Here is an 18,458-nt window from a genome sequence, read left to right on the forward strand (position 1 = left end):
TTCGGCTTGCAAGCATCCCCCTTTTTCTTCCAAACATAACGATGGTCATTATGGTCAAACAGTTCTATTTTTGTTTCATCAGACCAGAGGACATTTCTCCAAAAGTCTGATCTTTGTCCCCATGTGCAGTTGCAAACTGTAGTCTCGCTCTTTATGGCAGTTTTGGAGCAGTGGCTTCTTCCTTGCTGAGCGGCTTTTCAGGTTATGTCGACATAGGACTCATTTTACTGTGGATATTGGTACTTTTGTACCTGTTTCCTCCAGCATCTTCACAAGGTCCTTTGCTGTTGTTCTGGGATTGATTTGCACTTTTCGCACCAAAGTACGTTCATCTCTAGGAGACAGAACGCGTCTCCTTCCTGAGCGGTATGACTGCTGCGTGATCACATGGAGTTTATACTTGTGTACTATTGTTTGTACTGATGAACGTGGTACCTTCAGGCGTTTGGAAATTGCTACCAAGGATGAACCAGAATTGTGGCGGTCTACAATTTATTTTCTGAGGTCTTTGCTGATTTCTTTTGATTTTCTCATGATGTCAAGCAAAGATGCACTGAGTTTGAAGGTAGGCCTTGAAATACATCCACAGGTACACCTCCAATTGACTCCAATGATGTCAATTAGCCTATCAAGAAGCTTCTAAAGCCATGACATCATTTTCTGGAATTTTCCAAGCTGTTGAAAGGCACAGTCAACTTATTGTATGTAAACTTCTGACCCACTGGAATTGTGATACAGTGAATTACAAGTGAAATAAATTGTCTGTAAACAATTGTTGGAAAAATTACTTGTCATGCACAAAGTAGATGTCCTAACCGACTTGTCAAAGCTAAAGTTTGTTAACAAGAAATTTGTGGAGTCAAAGAAAAACAAGTTTTAATGACTCCAACCTAAGTATATGTAAACTTCCGACTTGTATACGGGCAGGCAGTTGCTGCTTATTTTGTAATCAGTGTTGAATGGTCTGCATATTTTGACATGAAGCAACATATAACATATATAGGTATAGCTCTTCTTGCAACATTGTAGCCTAAAGTAGAATGTGGTCTAAGACGATGTTTGCTGTATTTTCATTCTCTCACTGTCGACTAGTTTGCAAACGCTGCGACTACAGGCTCTTTCTTGATTAATATTTGACATGTATGAAATGTTGCATCCACAGCTCTGAATGTCATTATACCATTGGTTGTAAAATGGTAATGATACTGTTTGGTAATGCATATTTTTCTGCAGGTCTCGAATGGCTGAACACAGAAGGCCCCCTTTCTTTCACAAGAGAGCTTGCTGGTAAAGTGGTGGTGTTGGACTTCTTTACTTACTGCTGCATAAACTGCATCCATATCCTACCTGACCTGCATCAGCTGGAGAAAAAGCACTCTGTCAAAGGTATACGCACACATACACACCATTTTTAATCCACAAATCATGTTACATCAAGAAGGATTAAAACATGTCGAAGGCTACATGGACACTTAAGGATACAAAGCACATCTGTACCAAATGTGTCCAAAACATCGTCAGACCTTTACTGCATTAATGAGAGTACTTTCACTGGGTGTGCTGAAGTTATGTTAGTAGATTGCCATGATTTGGCACAGCTGCAGCACTCACATCTGCTGCTGGCGGACACACACACACTGGTTCTTGCCCCCTTTTTTAAAATGCACAGTAATGACCCCATATATTGAGTTTAGAATATTATCCTATTTGCACGGTATGCTATTACAAGCTTTTTAGGCAATGTCACTGCTACCAACTCCTAATGGCACTGAATCTTTAAACAGGCTGTATATTTTTTTGGGACCAAGTTCCAAAGCACGTTGTGCTTACTCCCTTGTGCTATAATGTGATACATTTCTAAACAATAATAAGCCATGATGGATTGGAATTTATTTTCCCACCATAGCTACTGGCTTTCTGTGGCTTTACACGTACAGTCAATAACACAAAATAACTAGAAAAATCTATGTACAGTGTGTGTAAATGTAGGGAGGTAGGCAATAGTAGAGATACTGGGGTGCAAAAGGGTAAGTAATAATATGGGGATGAGGCAGTCGGGTGTGCTATTTACAGATTAGCTATGTACAGGCACAGTGATCAGTAAGCTGCTCTGACAGCTGATGCTTAAAGTTAGAGAGGGAGATAGAAGACTCCAGCTTCAGAGATTTCTGCAATTCGTTCCAGTCATTAGCAGCAGAGAACTGGAAGGAAAGGCAGCCAAAGGAAGTGTTGGCTTTGGGGATGACCAGTGAAAAATACCTACTGGAGCGTGTGCTACGGGTGGGTGTTGCTATGGTAACCAGTGAGCTGCGATAAGGCGGTGCTTTACCTAGCAAAGACTCTTAGATGACCTGGAGCCAGTGGGTTTGGTGACGGATATGTAGTGAGGGCCAGCCAACGAGAGCATACAGGTCGCAGTGGTGGGATGTATATGGTTCTCTGGTGATAAAAAGGATGGCATTGTGATAGACTACATCCAGTTTGCTGAGTAGAGTGTTGGGGGCTATTTTGTAAATGCCGAAGTCAAGGATCGGTAGGATAGTCAGTTTTACAAGGGTATGTTTGGCGGCATGAGTGAAGGAGGCTTTGTTGCGAAATAGGAAGCCGATTCTAGATTTAATTTTGGATTGGAGATGCTTAATGTGAGTCTGGAAGGAGAGTTTACAGTCTAACCAGACACCTAGAATATGTGGACAACTACAAATACCTAAGTCAGAACCGTCCAGAACAGTGATGCTTGTCCGACGGGAGTGTGCGGGCAGCAATCAGTTGACGATCATGCACTTAGTTTTACTAGTGTTTAAAAGCAGTTGGAGGCCACGGAAGGAGTGTTGTATGGCGTTGAAGCTCGTTTGGCAGTTTGTTAGCACAGTGTCCAAAGAAGGACCAGATGTATACAGAATGGTGTCGTCTGTGTAGAGGTGGATCAGAGAATCACCAGCAGCAAGAGCGACATCATTGATATATACAGAGAAAGAGTCGGCCTGAGAATATAACCCTGTGGCACCCCCATAGAGAATGCCAGAGGTCCGGACAATAGGCCCTCCAATTTGACACACTGAACTCTATCAGAGAAGTAGTTGGTGAACCAGGCGAGAGTCATTTGAGATGCCAATGCTATTGAGTCTGCCGATAAGAATGCGGTGATTGATAAGAGTCGAAAGCCTGGGCCAGGTCGATGAAGACGGCTGCACAGTACTGTCTTTTATCGTTTAGGACCTCGAGCATGGCTGAGGTGCATCCATGACCAGCTCGGAAACCAGATTGCATAGTGGAGAAGGTACGGTGGGATAAGAAATGGTCGGTGATCTGTAGGGATCCAGATTTTGCAGTTCTTTCAGAACATCAGCTGTCTAGATTTGGGTGAAAGAGAAGTGCAGGGATTTGGACAAGTTGCTGCAGGTGGTGCTGAGCATGGCCAGCTGTGGAAAAATGCTTATTGAAATTATCGATTATCGTAGATTTATCGGTGGTGACAGTGTTTCCTATCCTCAGTGCAGTGGCAGCTGGGAGGAGGTGCTCTTGTTCTCCATGGACTTTAGTGTCCCAAAACCTTTTTGAATTAGTGATACAGGAAGCAAATTTCTGTTTGAAAAAGTTAGCCTTTGCTTTCCTGACTGACTGAGTATATTGGTTCCTGACTTCCCTGAAAAGTTGCACATCGCGGGTGCTATGCGACGCTAATACAGAATGCCACAGGATGTTTTTGTGCTGGTCAAGGGCAGTGAAGTCTGGGGTGAACTAGGGGCTATATCTGTACCTGGTTTTACATTTTTTGAATGGGGCATGCTTATTTAAGATGGAGAGGAAAGCACTTTTGAAGAGCAACCAGGCATCCTCTACTGATGGGATGAGGTTAATATCCTTCCAGGATACCCTGGCCAGGTCAATTAGAAAGGCCTGCTCGCTGAAGTGTTTCAGAGAGTGTTTGACAGTGATGAGGGGTGGTCGTTTTACCGCGGACCCATTACACATGCAGGCAGTGATTGCTGAGATCTTGGTTGAAAAAAGCAGAGGTGTATTTAGAGGGGAAGTTTGTCAGGATAATATCTAAGAGGGTGCCCATGGTTACGGATTTAGGGTTGTACCTGGTAGGTTCCTTGATAATTTGTGCGAGATTGAGAGCGTCTTGCTTAGATTGTAGGATGGCTGGGGTGTTAAAGATTTACCCAGAAATATTCACAGCTGAAATTTCTGCCAAAGGTGCTTCAACAAAGTATTGCCTCAGTAGTGTGAATACTTATGTACTTGAGCTATTTTCAAAAATGTCTAAAAACATGTTTTCATATTATTATGTGTAGATGGTTGAGAAAATAATAAATGTAATACATTTTGAATTCAGGCTGTAACAACAAAATGTGTAATAAGTCAAAGGGTATGAATACTTTATGAAGGCTTTGTACGTGCATGATTCCAGTTGGGTCCGTTGTCATGTTCAGCACTGTCACTGTCCCTTGGATGAGCCACCCCGACACACTTTGGTCACCCAATGAGTATTCCCAATTATTGCGTCTCCATGCCACTCACGACTGTATAGACCTTTACCCTCAACTTCTGTGCGTAATTATTCTCCTGCCACCTTCATGATTGAAGTACACGCTTGTGAAATTTGATCTGTAACTGGTCATTCATTGCATGAGAGTTATCTTGACTGATGAAGCTACACTGGTTACCCCCATCTAATAGAGAATGATTTAATGGTCTCTTGACTGGTGTCTGTATCCATACTGTAGCTGTCTGTAACAGGACTGCATTTCTATTGGAATTCCTTGGAGACACGGATCACTGCGTCAGTGGGTAGGTTGTTATACCTTCGCTTCTACTCATTACTCACATTGGCCGTGTGGTGATGTCTGCCATACTTCCCACATGCCACTTCTTCAGTCCGATTGTACTTTGCTATGTGCATTGTTCCTAAGCACACCAAACATCTTTGTTGTTGTCATCTGAGTCTGTTGCGTCTTTCTTGTAGTCTGCTCTGTGCATTATTTCCATCTGTGGTCTGTTTTGTCGCAAAATTCTAAACGAGCCATCTCTGACTCCGTATATAGGGATTAGATTCATTACACAGCATAACCACACAAAATAAAAAATAAAGGCCAATCAATGGATATTACAAGCACTGGAAAGTATAGGCTGGATTTGTGCAAAATGCAATAATATGCATAGGCTACAGGTTAAAGTGCATACGGTTGTGGAAGTGGCTGTCTCATTGGCCAATTTGGACTGGTCACGTGACCCACTACAGTGACTGTCAATCATTGGATTGAGAAACAAAAAAAGTAAATAAATGACTTCTGCTTATTCGATTTCTTATGCAGATCAAAAACATGAAGAACGACCCATTTTAATATTTTTGTGCGAAAACATTTTATTTATTTATTAGCCAAATACTATGTAGGCCTGTGTGGCCTATGCAATAATTGGACTACCTTCAGCTGCTCAGGTTATGAATTTTAATGTTTGATGGAATGCAAAAAATATACTTCCGTCTGTCTTTTCCATACATAAACCTCTGTGTTTCATGCCCAGGGGATAAGTCACGTCAGAATTGTAAGGTGCAAAAGTGGTTCTGACATCTCGGTTAAATTACACAAACCACAACAGAGTGAGTGGCGGCCATAAAAATACGAGGGAGTCAAACAAGCTAACTTACTCAGAGATGCCGCTGATCTTGGGAATGACTGTGCCTGGAAGCTTCCATTTCCCAGCCTTTTTTTCACATTCTACAGAGTTTTTGCTGACTATATCCCTGGATATATTCATCTCAAGCATAAGAACAAGTAATTGGATGACTGAGATCTCATCATCATCTTGCTGATAGAATGGCTGATGGTCTGGACTACATGTGAAGTGACATTGTGTTAGAAGCTTTATCCCACATTGCTCTTTCATGAACTTACCGGAACAATCTCAAATGTATTACATGTTGTTCCATCCATAAGGTATGATCCTTAAAGGTATAAGGTCACTTGTGACAGACAAATGTAAGATTTGGTTGAGTTCTGCGATTTATATGATCCAAAACATGTGGCCTCCACTTTCCCTGTGAGGATACTTAAAAGGCCTGTTGTTTAAGTACTGCCTTTGTGATGACTCGGTGAACACTGAGTTAAGAATGAACCAGGACATTTTTTATTTACCATTTAATCTTGGATGCACTAAACTACTTCCAAGATATATTTTTTTTTCCAAAGAAATTCTCATTGAGGCTTCTGAGATGCACCGCAATCTGATAAAGCTTTCTGTGCATTTGACCCATTCGAGTTACCAGTGAAATGAATTAGATTGTTTTTCCTATATCATGAAATTTGAATTGAGAGTTGTCTATTTGTAATTGCTTACATGATACATGTTAGTTCTTCCTTATCGTAATATGCAGTTCAAACCCTAACACAATTACACCCAGCCACTGTTTCGGTAATCAGCTGATGGATGGGGCTGGAGACATGTTTCCACTCAAATCCATAGACTGAGCTAGGATACAAGGACTGAACCTTCATGATATCAAAATGATCGTTTTAACCATGTTTTGAGGCTATACAGTGCTTGTTTACAACTACGTTGTTTACAAACGAAGGGGTAAAACAAGCTTATATTATCAGTTTAGACAGTTGAACTAAGCTCATGAGGCATTTCTAAGTTCTATTCTTCAAGAATCAATGGCTATACACTTGTTGTGAAATTATATTGGCACTCTTGCACTTTAAATCAAGTCAATTTTTATTGGTCACATACACATGGTATACAGATGTTAATGCAAGTGTAGCAAACTGCTTGTGCTTCTTGTTCCAACTATGCAGTAATATCTAACAGTAATCTAACAAATTCACAACTACCTTATACACACAAATGTAAAGGGATGAATAGAATATGTACATATAAATATATGGATGAGCGATGGAGTGCAGCATAGGCAAGATGCAGTAGATGGTATAGAATACAGTAAATGAGATGAGTAATGTAGGATATGTAAACATTATTAAAGTGGTGTTATTTAAAGTGACTAGTGATACCTTTTATTAAGTCAATTTATTTAAGTGACCATAGATTTGACTCTGTATGTAGGCAGAAGCCTCTGTGTTAGTGATGGCCTTGAGATAGAAGCTGTTTTTCAGTCTCGGTCCCAGCTTTGATGCACCTGTACTGATCTCACCTTCTGGATGATAGCGGGGTGAACAGGCAGGGGCTCAGGTGGTTGTTGTCCTTGATGATCTTTTTGGCCTTCCGGTGACATCGGGCGTTGTAGGTGTCCTGGAGGGTAGGTGGTTTTCCCCCGGTGATGCGTTGTGCAGACCGCACTACCCTCTGGAGAGCCTTGCGATTGAGGTTGGTGCAATTGCCGTACCAGGCGGGTGAGGGTGGTGCAATCGCCGTACCACACGCTGTAGCACCAGGAGGGTTGTGCAGCATGTTTTAGATGGCAAGCCACATTTCTTCAGCCTCCTGAGGTTGAAGAGGTGAGATCAAGGTGCTGTTGTGCCTTCTTCACCACGCTGTCTGTGTGGGTGGACCATTTCAGTTTGTCCGTGATGTGTACGCTGAGGAACTTTCCACCATCGCCACTGTGGTCCCATTGACGCAGATGGATGGGTGCTCCCTCTGCTATTTCCTGTTGTCCATGGTCATCTCCTTTGTTTTGTTGACGTTGAGTGAGAGGTTGCTTTCCTGACACCACACTCCGAGGGCCCTCACCTCCTCCCTGTAGGCCGTTTCATCATAAGTTGTTTAACTTGTCTGGTTTTACAATGGAGTGCAAAAGAGCAGAATGTTCTGTTTTCAAAACCTGTTGAATGGCTATTTTCACCCTGTAGGCAACCTGTGGTAAACAGGTGAGATCAATTACGCAGTAAACAAGAACCACTTGCCTCCAACCAAATGTAATTTACACTTTTTATAATTTATTCCAGGCCTTTTTGGGACTTTGAAGGTAAATATCAAATAAGTTTTAATTATACATTTTTCAGGTCCAGTACATTTTCCTAAATGAAACCTATACATGAACACCAAAAGTTTTTTAACTCATTTTCAAATATATAGCGAATCGTGCAATGGTGCCAATATATTGGACCTAAACTGTTTATCATTAATTTAAAAGTAAAAAAAATAATGCATGTAGCAACTGCAGATTCTCCCTTTTTAAAATGAGCCACATCAGGATATTTGTTTAATCAGCAATGGCAGTAAGTAACAAACCGGATCCGTTGTGTAGACTGTGTAGAGCCCTTTAGACTCTTCTGTTTGCTATTGTGTATAGAAAGCAAATGTCACTTTTTTGGTCAAAAAAAAGTATGCAAATCCATGTTTAATCTTTTTCCTACCCTCTCTCCGCTTGTTAGATATTATGCACATACCGTAATTTCTGGACTATTATGCACACCTGAATATAAGCCGCACACACTGAATTAAAAAAAATACATGTATTTTGTACATAAATAATGTCTATGAGCCGCAGGTGCCTACCGGTACATTGAAACAAATGAACTTTACACAGCCTTTAAACGAAACACGGCTTGTAACAAAAATAAATAGGCTTTTAAACGAAACACGGCTTGTTACAAAAATAAATAGGCTTTTAAACGAAGCACTGCTTGTAACAATTTTTTTTTAAATAGCAGTAAACCGTAGCCTACCAAGAAAGTCATTGGTCACTATCTTCCTCCTCCTGTGCACTGAAACCACTGAAGTCATCTTCTTCGGTGTTGGAGTTGAATAGCCTCAGAATTGCTTCATCCGATGTTGGATCGTTTTCATTGTCGCTCTCGTCACTTTCATCCGGAGGCAAATTCCCCACTGAGCTCAAGCTGCCCTCTTCAACACGCAGGAGTCCAGCTTTTCGAAACCCGTTGATGATAGTGGATTTTTTGACAATGCTCCACGCTGTCAGGACTCACTGGCAAACTTGACCATAAGTTGCTCTTCGCATGCGGCCCGTTTTAGTGAAGGATTTCTCCCCACTTATCATCCAAGCCTCCCACTGAACACGGAGCGCCACCTTAAATGCACGATTTACACTGATGTCGAGTGGCTGCAAATACTTTGTTGTGCCCCCAGGAATCACAGCTGGAATTGAGTTTGTCCTCTTGATGGCTTCTTTCACAGAATCTGTTATGTGGGCCCTCATGCTGTCCAACACGAGCAATGCCTTGTTCTTGTGAAAGAATCCTCCCTGTCGCTTGCCGTAACACTCCGTATGCCATTCATGCATTAGGCCTTCCGTCATCCATCCTTTCTTGTTGACTTTCACAACAATTCCTCTCGGGAATTTTTCTTTTGGCATCGTCATGCGTTTAAACATCAACATCGGTGGAAGCTTTTCTCCCGATGCGGTGCAGCTCAGAACACAGGTGAAGTGCGTTTTTTTCATGCCCAGTTGTTTTCAGCGTGATGGATGATTCGCCTTTCCTGTTGACAGTCCGAGTGAGAGGCAGGTCAAACGTCAGAGGAACCTCATCCATATTTATGATGTCGTGCGGGCCGATGGAATGCTCTGCCATCTTTGCATCAGTGAATTTGCGGAAGTTTGAAACTTTTTCCTCTTAGTCGGGAGGGAGCTGCTGACACACTCGTCTGTACCCTGATGGACAGGCCTTTACGTATCATAAATATTAGACACCTGGTCCACCTCTAAAATCCTCAATCTTCATTGTGGTGGCGATTGTTTTGGCTTTCAGTCGAATCTGCACAGTTGAAACATCTCGGCCGTCTGCTCTCTGTGTGTTGACCCAGTCTTCAAGCTCATTTTCTAGTTCGGGCCATCTGCTTTTCTTATCTCTGAAAGCTTTTGTTGTCTTTTTGCACTGAGTCAGTTCCTTAGGCTGCTGTTTCCAACATCTTATCATCGACTCATTAAGGCCAAGCTCCCGTGCAGCAGCTCTATTTCCTTTTCCAACAGCCAGATCGATTGCCTTCAACTTGAAAGCTGCATCATTTCTCTGTGTCTTTGCCATGATGAGGGTGACAAAATGACTACACTCAGTTTTTTGGCGGCATGAATCTTGTGAAAAATCCATAAATTAGCCGCGCCGTTGTATAAGCCGCGAGGTTCAAAGGAAAAAAGTAGCGGCTTATAGTCCGGAGGTTACGATAGATAGCTTACTAACAAATGTCCTCGCCATCTAATTTTTTTAATAGCAGCAGCAGACAATTGACTAAACATGATAGTGAACATTTAATAGACAGCTCAAGGACAGAACTACATAAACTCAGCGAAGACAGGACGGACAGCTGATCGTCCTTGCAGCGGCAGACCACGTGTTACAACACCTGCACAGGAACGGTACATCCGAACATCACACCTGCGGGACAGGTACAGGATGGCAACAACAACTACCCGAGTTACACCAGGAACGCACAATCCCTCCATCAGTGCTGAGACTATCCGGCCTATTGTAAGGCAGGTGCTCACCAGACATCACCGGCAACAACGTCACCTATGGGCATAAACCCACCGTCACTGGACCAGACGGGACTGGCAAAAATTGCTCTTCACTGAAGAGTCGCGATTTTGTCTCACCAGGGTGATGGTCGGATTTGCGTTTCATCAAAGGAATGAACGTTACACCGAGGCCTGTACTCTGGTGCGGGATCGATTTGGAGGTGGAGGGTCCGTCATGGTCTGTGGCGGTGTGTCACAGCATCATTGGACTGAGCTTGTTGTCATTGCAGGCAATCTCAACGCTGTGCGTTACAGGGAAGACATCCTCCCCCATGTGGTACCCTTCCTGCAGGCTCATCCTGACATGACCCTCCAGCATGACAATGTCATCAGCCTTACTGCTCGTTCTTTGTGTGATTTCCTGCAAGACAGGAATGTCAGTGTTCTGCCATGGCCAGCAAAGAGCCCGGATCTCAATCCCATTGAGCATGTCTGGGACCTGTTGGATCGGAGGGTGAGTGCTCGGGCCATTCCCCCCAGAAATGTCCCGGAACTTGCAGGTGCCATGGTGGAAGAGTGGGATAAGATCTCACCGCAAGGGCTGGAGAATCTGGTGCAGTCCATGAGGAGGAGATGCACTGCAGTACTTAATGCAGCTGGGGGCCACACCAGATACTGACTGTTACTTTTGATGTTGACCCCCCCCCCCCTTTATTCAGAGACACATCATTCCATTTCTGTTAGTCACATGTCTGTGGAACTTGTTCAGTTTGTTTCAGTTGTTGAATCTTGTTATGTCCATACAAATATTTACACGGTAAGTTTGCTGAAAATAAACGCAGTTGACAGTGAGAGGACGTTTCTTTTTTTGATGAGTTTACATTTAAAAGGAGAGAATAAATGCATTAAAAGCATTTCTGTGAAGCTTTGTAATTGCTTTGTAATTGCCTCACAATTGAGCGTCGTCCCAAAGCCTAGAAATGTTTTTAAGGCTCGGTTTTCAGAGCCGTTGGCGGAATTTAATCTACCGCGTTTGTTCCCGGCTACACCTTTCACATATAAAGGAAAGGCGCTATAAAGAAGACGGTATGGTAAAGATATCGGGATTTAGTTTGGGTATAAAAGGGATATAATTGTTCATGACTTATTTCACATTCTCTCTTTCAATCTGTTTTTCTTTTTTAAGATGGGCTTGTTATCGTGGGTGTCCACTCTGCCAAGTTCCCCAACGAAAAGGTAAGCCATTGTCATGTTTTATTTGAAGATATGTGATCTTAATAATTACATTCTTCATTAATATTGCAACACAGCTTCTCCATTATTAAAGGGATAGTTTACACACCATTTAAGTCATGGTACTTTAAAAATTCCTTGACTCAAAACTACTCTGGAACAGGACCAGGCCAGATTGCAATCCACACTCTGGGTGTGTGTGCATAGTCACAAGTACTATTTGCTCACATTGGCACTGAACAAAAACAATAAAAGTGAATGGTAGAAATATCTTATTTGCATAACATTGAAATGTTAGTTGTTGGAGGTAGTAGCTAAATAGGTAAACAAATCCAAAGTCTGTGTGTGTGTGTATGGAAACAGCAAGTAATATTATAATTCAAGTTAACCATTTACCATAAAATGTTTTACTAAGTGGAATGGATTTGACCTCCTGTTCAAGGTGCTGCAGAACGTGCAGAGCGCTGTGCTCCGCTACAACATCACCCACCCGGTGGTGAACGATGGAGACGCTCGGCTGTGGCATGAGCTGGAGGTGGCCTGTTGGCCCACCCTGGTGCTCATTGGGCCCAAGGGCAACCTGCTCTTCTCGCTGGTGGGAGAGGGCCACCGTGAGCGCCTAGCGCTCTTCACCAACACCTCCCTTCGACACTACAGGGACCAGGTCCTGCTCAGTGACCACCTTGTGGGGACCAAGCTTTACAGGGACTCTCTGCCCCCATCGCTTCTTTCGTTTCCTGGGAAGGTAGCAGTGGATTCCAGTAGGAAGAGACTGGCTATAGCAGATACGGGCCATCATCGGGTACTTGTGGTGTCCAGCATTGGGCTGGTGCTTTACTCTATAGGAGGTAAGGGCTGGATGAGCATCGCCTCAAAATAAATCAGATAAACGGGCATCCCCATTCTACACATTCTAATTCTATGATCGCCTCAAGGCTTGACAGAGCTTGTGGTGAGAAATCCAAATATACCCGTGGGGAATAGAACATGCTGTATTTTCTGACCCAGTTGAAGGGTGGGGTGTCAGAAGAATCTCAGACATATTTATGTAGCAAACCTATTAGGGGATGTTTATGTCCAACAACACCTTAACCCCTGCTTTGACATCAGGAATCAGAAATGGAGCAGTGTTAAAGAATTGTTAACCCCCTAGAGTCGATTGACGCACCGGTGTGTCAGATACAGCTAGAGCGGTGTTAATCAGACCATGAGACATCCTGAAAATCAGTGTTCTCATAAAAAATTGCTCCACAACTGCCACAAGTGGCAGTGAACTAGTCTGAAGTCGGTACCGTCGATGTGCCATCTCCTGTTTTTAGCGTCTGAACCGTTTGGGCTGCAAACTAAAGTGACCTCACTGTGGAAAGCGGTGGTGTTTTGCTGTACTACCCCAACAAGTGTGACGGGACTCGTCTGAAGGTAACCAGTACCGGTTGAACAAAAACTTAAGGTTGTTTTGTGCCTTTGCCAAGGTAATCCCATCCACCTGACCCATCCACCTGACCATCCAATCCCATCCACCTCACCTGTTAATTTCTCTACCATAACCTGCCGTCAATGTCATTTTTGTGAATTTAGCTGTATGTCCAACCATCCTCACAACCGTGGACCTTGTGTATGGCGTCATGTGGGCGAGTGGTTTGTTGATGTCAACGTTGTGAACAGAGTGCCCCATTTGGCAGTGGAGTCATGGTATTTGTATGTATTATGGATCCCCATTAGCTGCTGCCAAAGCAGATACTACTCTCCCTGGGGTCGAAACACACCAAAGCATCCACATTACATATAAAACAAAATATAAAACAGTGAACTATGTTTGTACTGAATGAGCTAAAGATAAAACGGTACATCATATAACATGTCTACACCACCACATAACCACAACACAAAATGTTCAATACCAACATTCAACAATGTATGCGTGTGTCTTCACAGTCCCCGATGTTCCATAAGGTGTATTTTTACCTGCCTTTTAAATCTAATGCTTGCATCAGTTACCTGATGTGGAATTGGGTTCCATGTAGTCATGGTTCTATGTAGTACTGTGTGTCTCCCATAGTCTGTTCTGGACCCTGAAGAGACCTCTGGTAGCATGTCTTGTGGGGTATGCATGGGTGTCTGAGCTATATGCTAGTATTTTAAACAGACAGCTCGGTACATTCAGCTTGTCAACACCTCTTACAAAAACAAGTAATGATGAAGTCAATCTCTTCCACTTTGAGCCAGGAGAGATTGACATGCATGTCATTAATGTTAGCTCTCCGTGTACTTTTATGGGCAGCTAACACAATTGCATTTTATTGATGGCAATTTGAATGCACAGAGATACCGTGAAGAGATCCTGAAGCCCGTTGTCGTAACATTCAGCCGCCGCCATAACCTCATATTTCAGCATGATAATGCACGGCCCCATGTTAATGCACGGCCCCAATTGTGTTCACACCAGATACTGACTAGTTTTCTGATTCATGTCCTTTAAAACATTTTTAGGGCAGGCGTTCCGCTAGCGGAACTCAAAAATATTTTTGAAATATGTAACTTTCACACATTAACAAGTCCAATACAGCAAATTAAAGATAAGCTTCTTGTTAATCTACCCATCGTGTCCGATTTCAAAAAGGCTTTACAGCAAAAGCACAACATATGATTATGTTAGGTCATAGCCAAGTCAAAAAAACACAGCCATTTTTCCAGCCAAAGATAGGAGTCACAAAAAGCAGAAATATAGATAAGATTCATCACTAACCTTTGATGATCATCAGATGACACTCATAGGACATCATGTTACACAATGCATGTATGTTTTGTTTGATAATGTATGCATATTTATATCCAGAAATCTCAGTTTACATTGGCGCGTTACATGCAGTAATGTTTTGATTCCAAAACATCTGGTGATTTTGCAGAAATACTCATAATAAACATCAATAAAAGATACAAGTGTTATTCACAGAACTAAAGATAGACGTCTCCTTAATGCAACCGCTGTCTCAGATTTTTTTTTTTACTTTACGGAAAAAGCATAATCTGAGTAGGGCGCTCAGAGCCCAATCCAGCCAAAGAAATATCCGCCATGTTGGAGTCAACAGAAGTTGGAAATAACACTATATATATTCACTTACCTTTGATGATCTTCATCAGAAGGCACTCTCAGGAATCCCAGTTCGACAATAAATGACTGATTTGTTCCATCATTAATGTCCAAATAGCCACTTGTTGTTCAAATCTAATTTATTTATATAGCCCTTCGTACATCAGCTGATATCTCAAAGTGCTGTACAGAAACCCAGCCTAAAACCCCAAACAGCAAGCAATGCAGGTGTAGAAGCACGGTGGCTAGGAAAAACTCCCTAGAAAGGCCAAAACCTAGGAAGAAACCTAGAGAGGAACCAGGCTATGTGGGGTGGCCAGTCCTCTTCTGGCTGTGCCGGGTGGAGATTATAACAGAACATGGTCAAGATGTTCAAATGTTCATAAATGACCAGCATGGTCGAATAATAATAAGGCAGAACAGTTGAAACTGGAGCAGCAGCACAGTCAGGTGGACTGGGGACAGCAAGGAGTCATCATGTCAGGTATTCCTGGGGCATGGTCCTAGGGCTCAGGTCCTCCGAGAGAGAGAGAGAATTAGAGAGAGCGTGTTAGCGTGTTCAGCCCAGTAATCCATCTTCATGAGGCGTGAACACTTCGTCCAGACAAAAACTCAAAGTTCCGTTAAAGGTCGTACAAACAAGCTAAACGATGTATGGAATCAATCTTTAGGATGTTTTTAACATAAATCATAAGGTTCCAACCGGAGAATTTCATTGTCTGAATAAAAGCACGAGAGCTAACTCTGTCGGAAGCGCGCGTCACGAGCCTGAGACACTCTGCCAGACCACTGACTCATTCAGCTCCCATTCCCTCCTCCTTTATAGCAAAAGCCTGAAACCAGTTTCTAAAGACGGTTGACATCTAGTGGAAGCCATAGGAAGTGCAACTTGACTCCATAGACACTGTGTATTCAGTAGGCCAAGCTTTGAAAAACTACAAACCTCAGATTTCCCACTTCCTGTTTGGACTTTTCTCAGGTTTTCGCCTGCCATATGAGTTCTGTTATACTCCGACATCATTTAAAACCACTTACAGTGCATCAAAATCTGTCCTAAATTGCTAATATATGCATATTATTATTAATATTGGATAGAAAACACTCTGAAGTTTCTAAAACCGTTTGAATTATGTCTGTGAGTATAACAGAACTCACAGGGCAGGCAATCTTCCAAACAAGTTTTGAAAATCCTGAAAGTTGTGGCAACTTTGACGTCATCGCCCACTCCCTTCCCAACAAGTTATGGATCTGGAAACACTTCGTACGTCTTCCAGTAGATGTCCTCATTCAGTAGAAAGTGTAATGGAGCATTTGCTGTGAACTTTGACCTAATGGGAAAGAAAGTAGTCGGTGTCGCAAGAGAATGCCATTTTGTTGTGGCGCATTTCTCTTTGAGTGCTACGGCTGTTCCAATCAGCCCCAGATGAAAACTAATGATCCGGTTGGAATGTTATTGGATATATATGATTATAACATCCTGAAGATTGATTCTGCACTTAGTTTGACTAGTTTCTTCGACCTGTAATATGTCTTTTGGAAGTTTTGGAAGTTTTCATGCAAAGTTATCCTGGACCAGAAGTAATTTTTTGGGCATGTGAGCTGAAAGTGATAGCAAATGCTTCTACTTGGACACTAGAATTGAACATTATGGAACAAAACAATTTATTGTGGAACTAGGACTCCTGGCACTGCATTCTGATGAAAGATCATCAAAGGTAAGGGAATATTTATGATGTAATTTTGTATTTCTGTTGACTCCAACATGGCGGAGAAATATTGTTACGTCTGAGCGCCGTCTCAGATTATTGCAATGGTAGGCTTTTTCCGTAACGTTAAAAAAAAAATGTGACACAGCGGTTGCATTAAGAACCAGTGTATCTTTTTAATTATATGTAGAACATGTATCTTTAGTCAAAGTTTATGATGAGTATTTATGATGGATTTTTGTTTTAGATTTCGTCTCTCACAGTTGAAGTGTACCTATGATAAAAATGACTGACCTCTACATGCTTTGTAAGCAGGAAACACTGCCAATTTTGCAGGTTATCAAATGATTGTTCTCCCCACTGTATATGTCTTAATTTACCCAAAATATAGACTCTTGGCTTTCATTTGACACCCAATCTGATATTATATGTTGGTCCTCAATGGTCCTTTACGTGTAAATGCCATTTGTCTATTTATTGGTAATATTCAATTTTGTTAACCTTGTGTTTTACTAGAGACTGCTACCTAATGAAAAGATGTGATGCAAGTTTATGCTGTGTTTGTATAGAAATGTAATGGTATGAATAGTCTGTTAGCTAGGAGGCAAGGGTCTGTACTCCAACCTGCCCAGGTCTTTGACATGTCAATGCAAATGAAGAAAATACTAACTTAAAAGGCCTCTTTAGACTATTGGCATGCACCCCAAATGAAGTCTTGCATACCTGTCATCCTGTTATGTCACAGGGCCTGAGAGTGGTAGGAAAGACGGTAATCTCGACGAAGCAACCTTCTGCTCCCCACAGGGGATTGTCATCAAAGGAGATACTGTCTTTGTGGCCGACACTGAAAACCATCTGATCAGAAAGGTAAGAAAGAGGGTGCCCAATAATGGCCCTTTGCCTTTTTATTGGCAAAAGATCTGATCTGATTGGTCAAAAGACCAATACTTCCAAATAGAACCTCCTCAGACTCTTTCATCTTTATTACTGTCCAATCTCTCGCTCACTCTCGCTCTCAGATTGACTTGTTGGAGGGACAGGTCAGCACCCTGGCAGGAGTGGGATTTCAAGGCACAGACATGGAGGGAGGGGCCATGGGACCCCAGCAGCCTATCAGCTCACCCTGGGACTTGGCCCTTGGGACTGCAGGTAAGTCTACAGCCAACTTACTGGTAGGTCTCCGCTTAGAATGGATTTAAATTGATCCAACTTGGGGTGACTAAGTACCAAATTAAATACAACAGATTCAAAACCACTGGGTCTATACTTGCGAACATTAGGTACTTTTTTTTCCCATCTCAAAATGCGCATCAACCAATCACAGTCATTGGACGTATTTGCACATGATAAAATGCTACATATTAGCTGTTCCCCTTACATAACCTGGCTCATTTAGCCTTATGCTAACCTGACCAGGTGGCAGTGATTATGTCTGGTAACACATTCTGCATCATTTAATTACAAACGTGATCAAATACATTTTATTGGAAATGGCCTTAACAGAAGTCAAACGGCACGATATGCTATTCAGAGTTACTAAAACGCGCCAGATTTCAACTGAACCAATAGCTCACAGCCTGGCTCCAGGTACTTTTCACCGTTTGCGGCCTAGGTGAGATATTGTTTTTCTTCCTGTGAAATGTACAATTATATTTATTGTGATAGTGTGTTGCGAAAGGAAGTGCAGCCAAACCTTGTCAATACAACTATTCTATCAACAAAAAAAGCTGTTGTCCTTTAAAAAAAAATATTACGAAAAAATAAGCATCCTAGAAGTAACTTGAAGTTAAATAGAGATTGTCAGCTTGTCTTCCTAAAAAATGGACATTTTTATTATGCATTGGGTGCGTAACCCATTAGGGGATCCACCCACACAGCCAGCACCGTCAATAAATAAGGGATATTGGCCAAATGAGCCACATTTTCTTGTCCTTAATGGCCTATAACAAAATACAAAAATAAGTTTTTGTTTCGATGTGTAGCATATGTTAAACTTTTATAGACTATTGTTTTATTGGTTTTTACTTTCCTAAAACAGTAAATGTCCGTG

At 42.1% G+C, this 18,458-nt stretch overlaps 1 protein-coding gene across 3 annotated transcripts in view; it reads left to right on the top strand.

Annotated features, from left to right (window-relative positions):
• Positions 1 to 18,458, top strand: part of nhlrc2 (NHL repeat containing 2) — a 47,889-nt gene that overhangs the window by 2,320 nt on the left and 27,111 nt on the right. For 2 of the 3 annotated variants that reach the window (XR_016489283.1, XM_021575469.3), the window contains exons 2-6: positions 1,234 to 1,386; positions 11,565 to 11,614; positions 12,054 to 12,459; positions 17,154 to 17,275; positions 17,428 to 17,557. Coding sequence is in view for 2 of the 3 variants with exons in the window: in XM_021575469.3 (XP_021431144.3) it covers positions 1,234 to 1,386; positions 11,565 to 11,614; positions 12,054 to 12,459; positions 17,154 to 17,275; positions 17,428 to 17,557 (861 nt within the window). In the remaining variant the exon portion in view is untranslated. Of the gene's footprint in view, positions 1 to 1,233; positions 1,387 to 11,564; positions 11,615 to 12,053; positions 12,460 to 16,070; positions 16,418 to 17,153; positions 17,276 to 17,427; positions 17,558 to 18,458 lie in introns of those variants that run through there. The other variant, XM_090212036.1, reaches the window with a different exon arrangement.

The sequence above is a fragment of the Oncorhynchus mykiss genome, chromosome 20 (assembly GCF_057628025.1).
Source record: "Oncorhynchus mykiss isolate SJ-2025 chromosome 20, ASM5762802v1, whole genome shotgun sequence".
Classification (NCBI taxonomy): domain Eukaryota; kingdom Metazoa; phylum Chordata; class Actinopteri; order Salmoniformes; family Salmonidae; genus Oncorhynchus; species Oncorhynchus mykiss.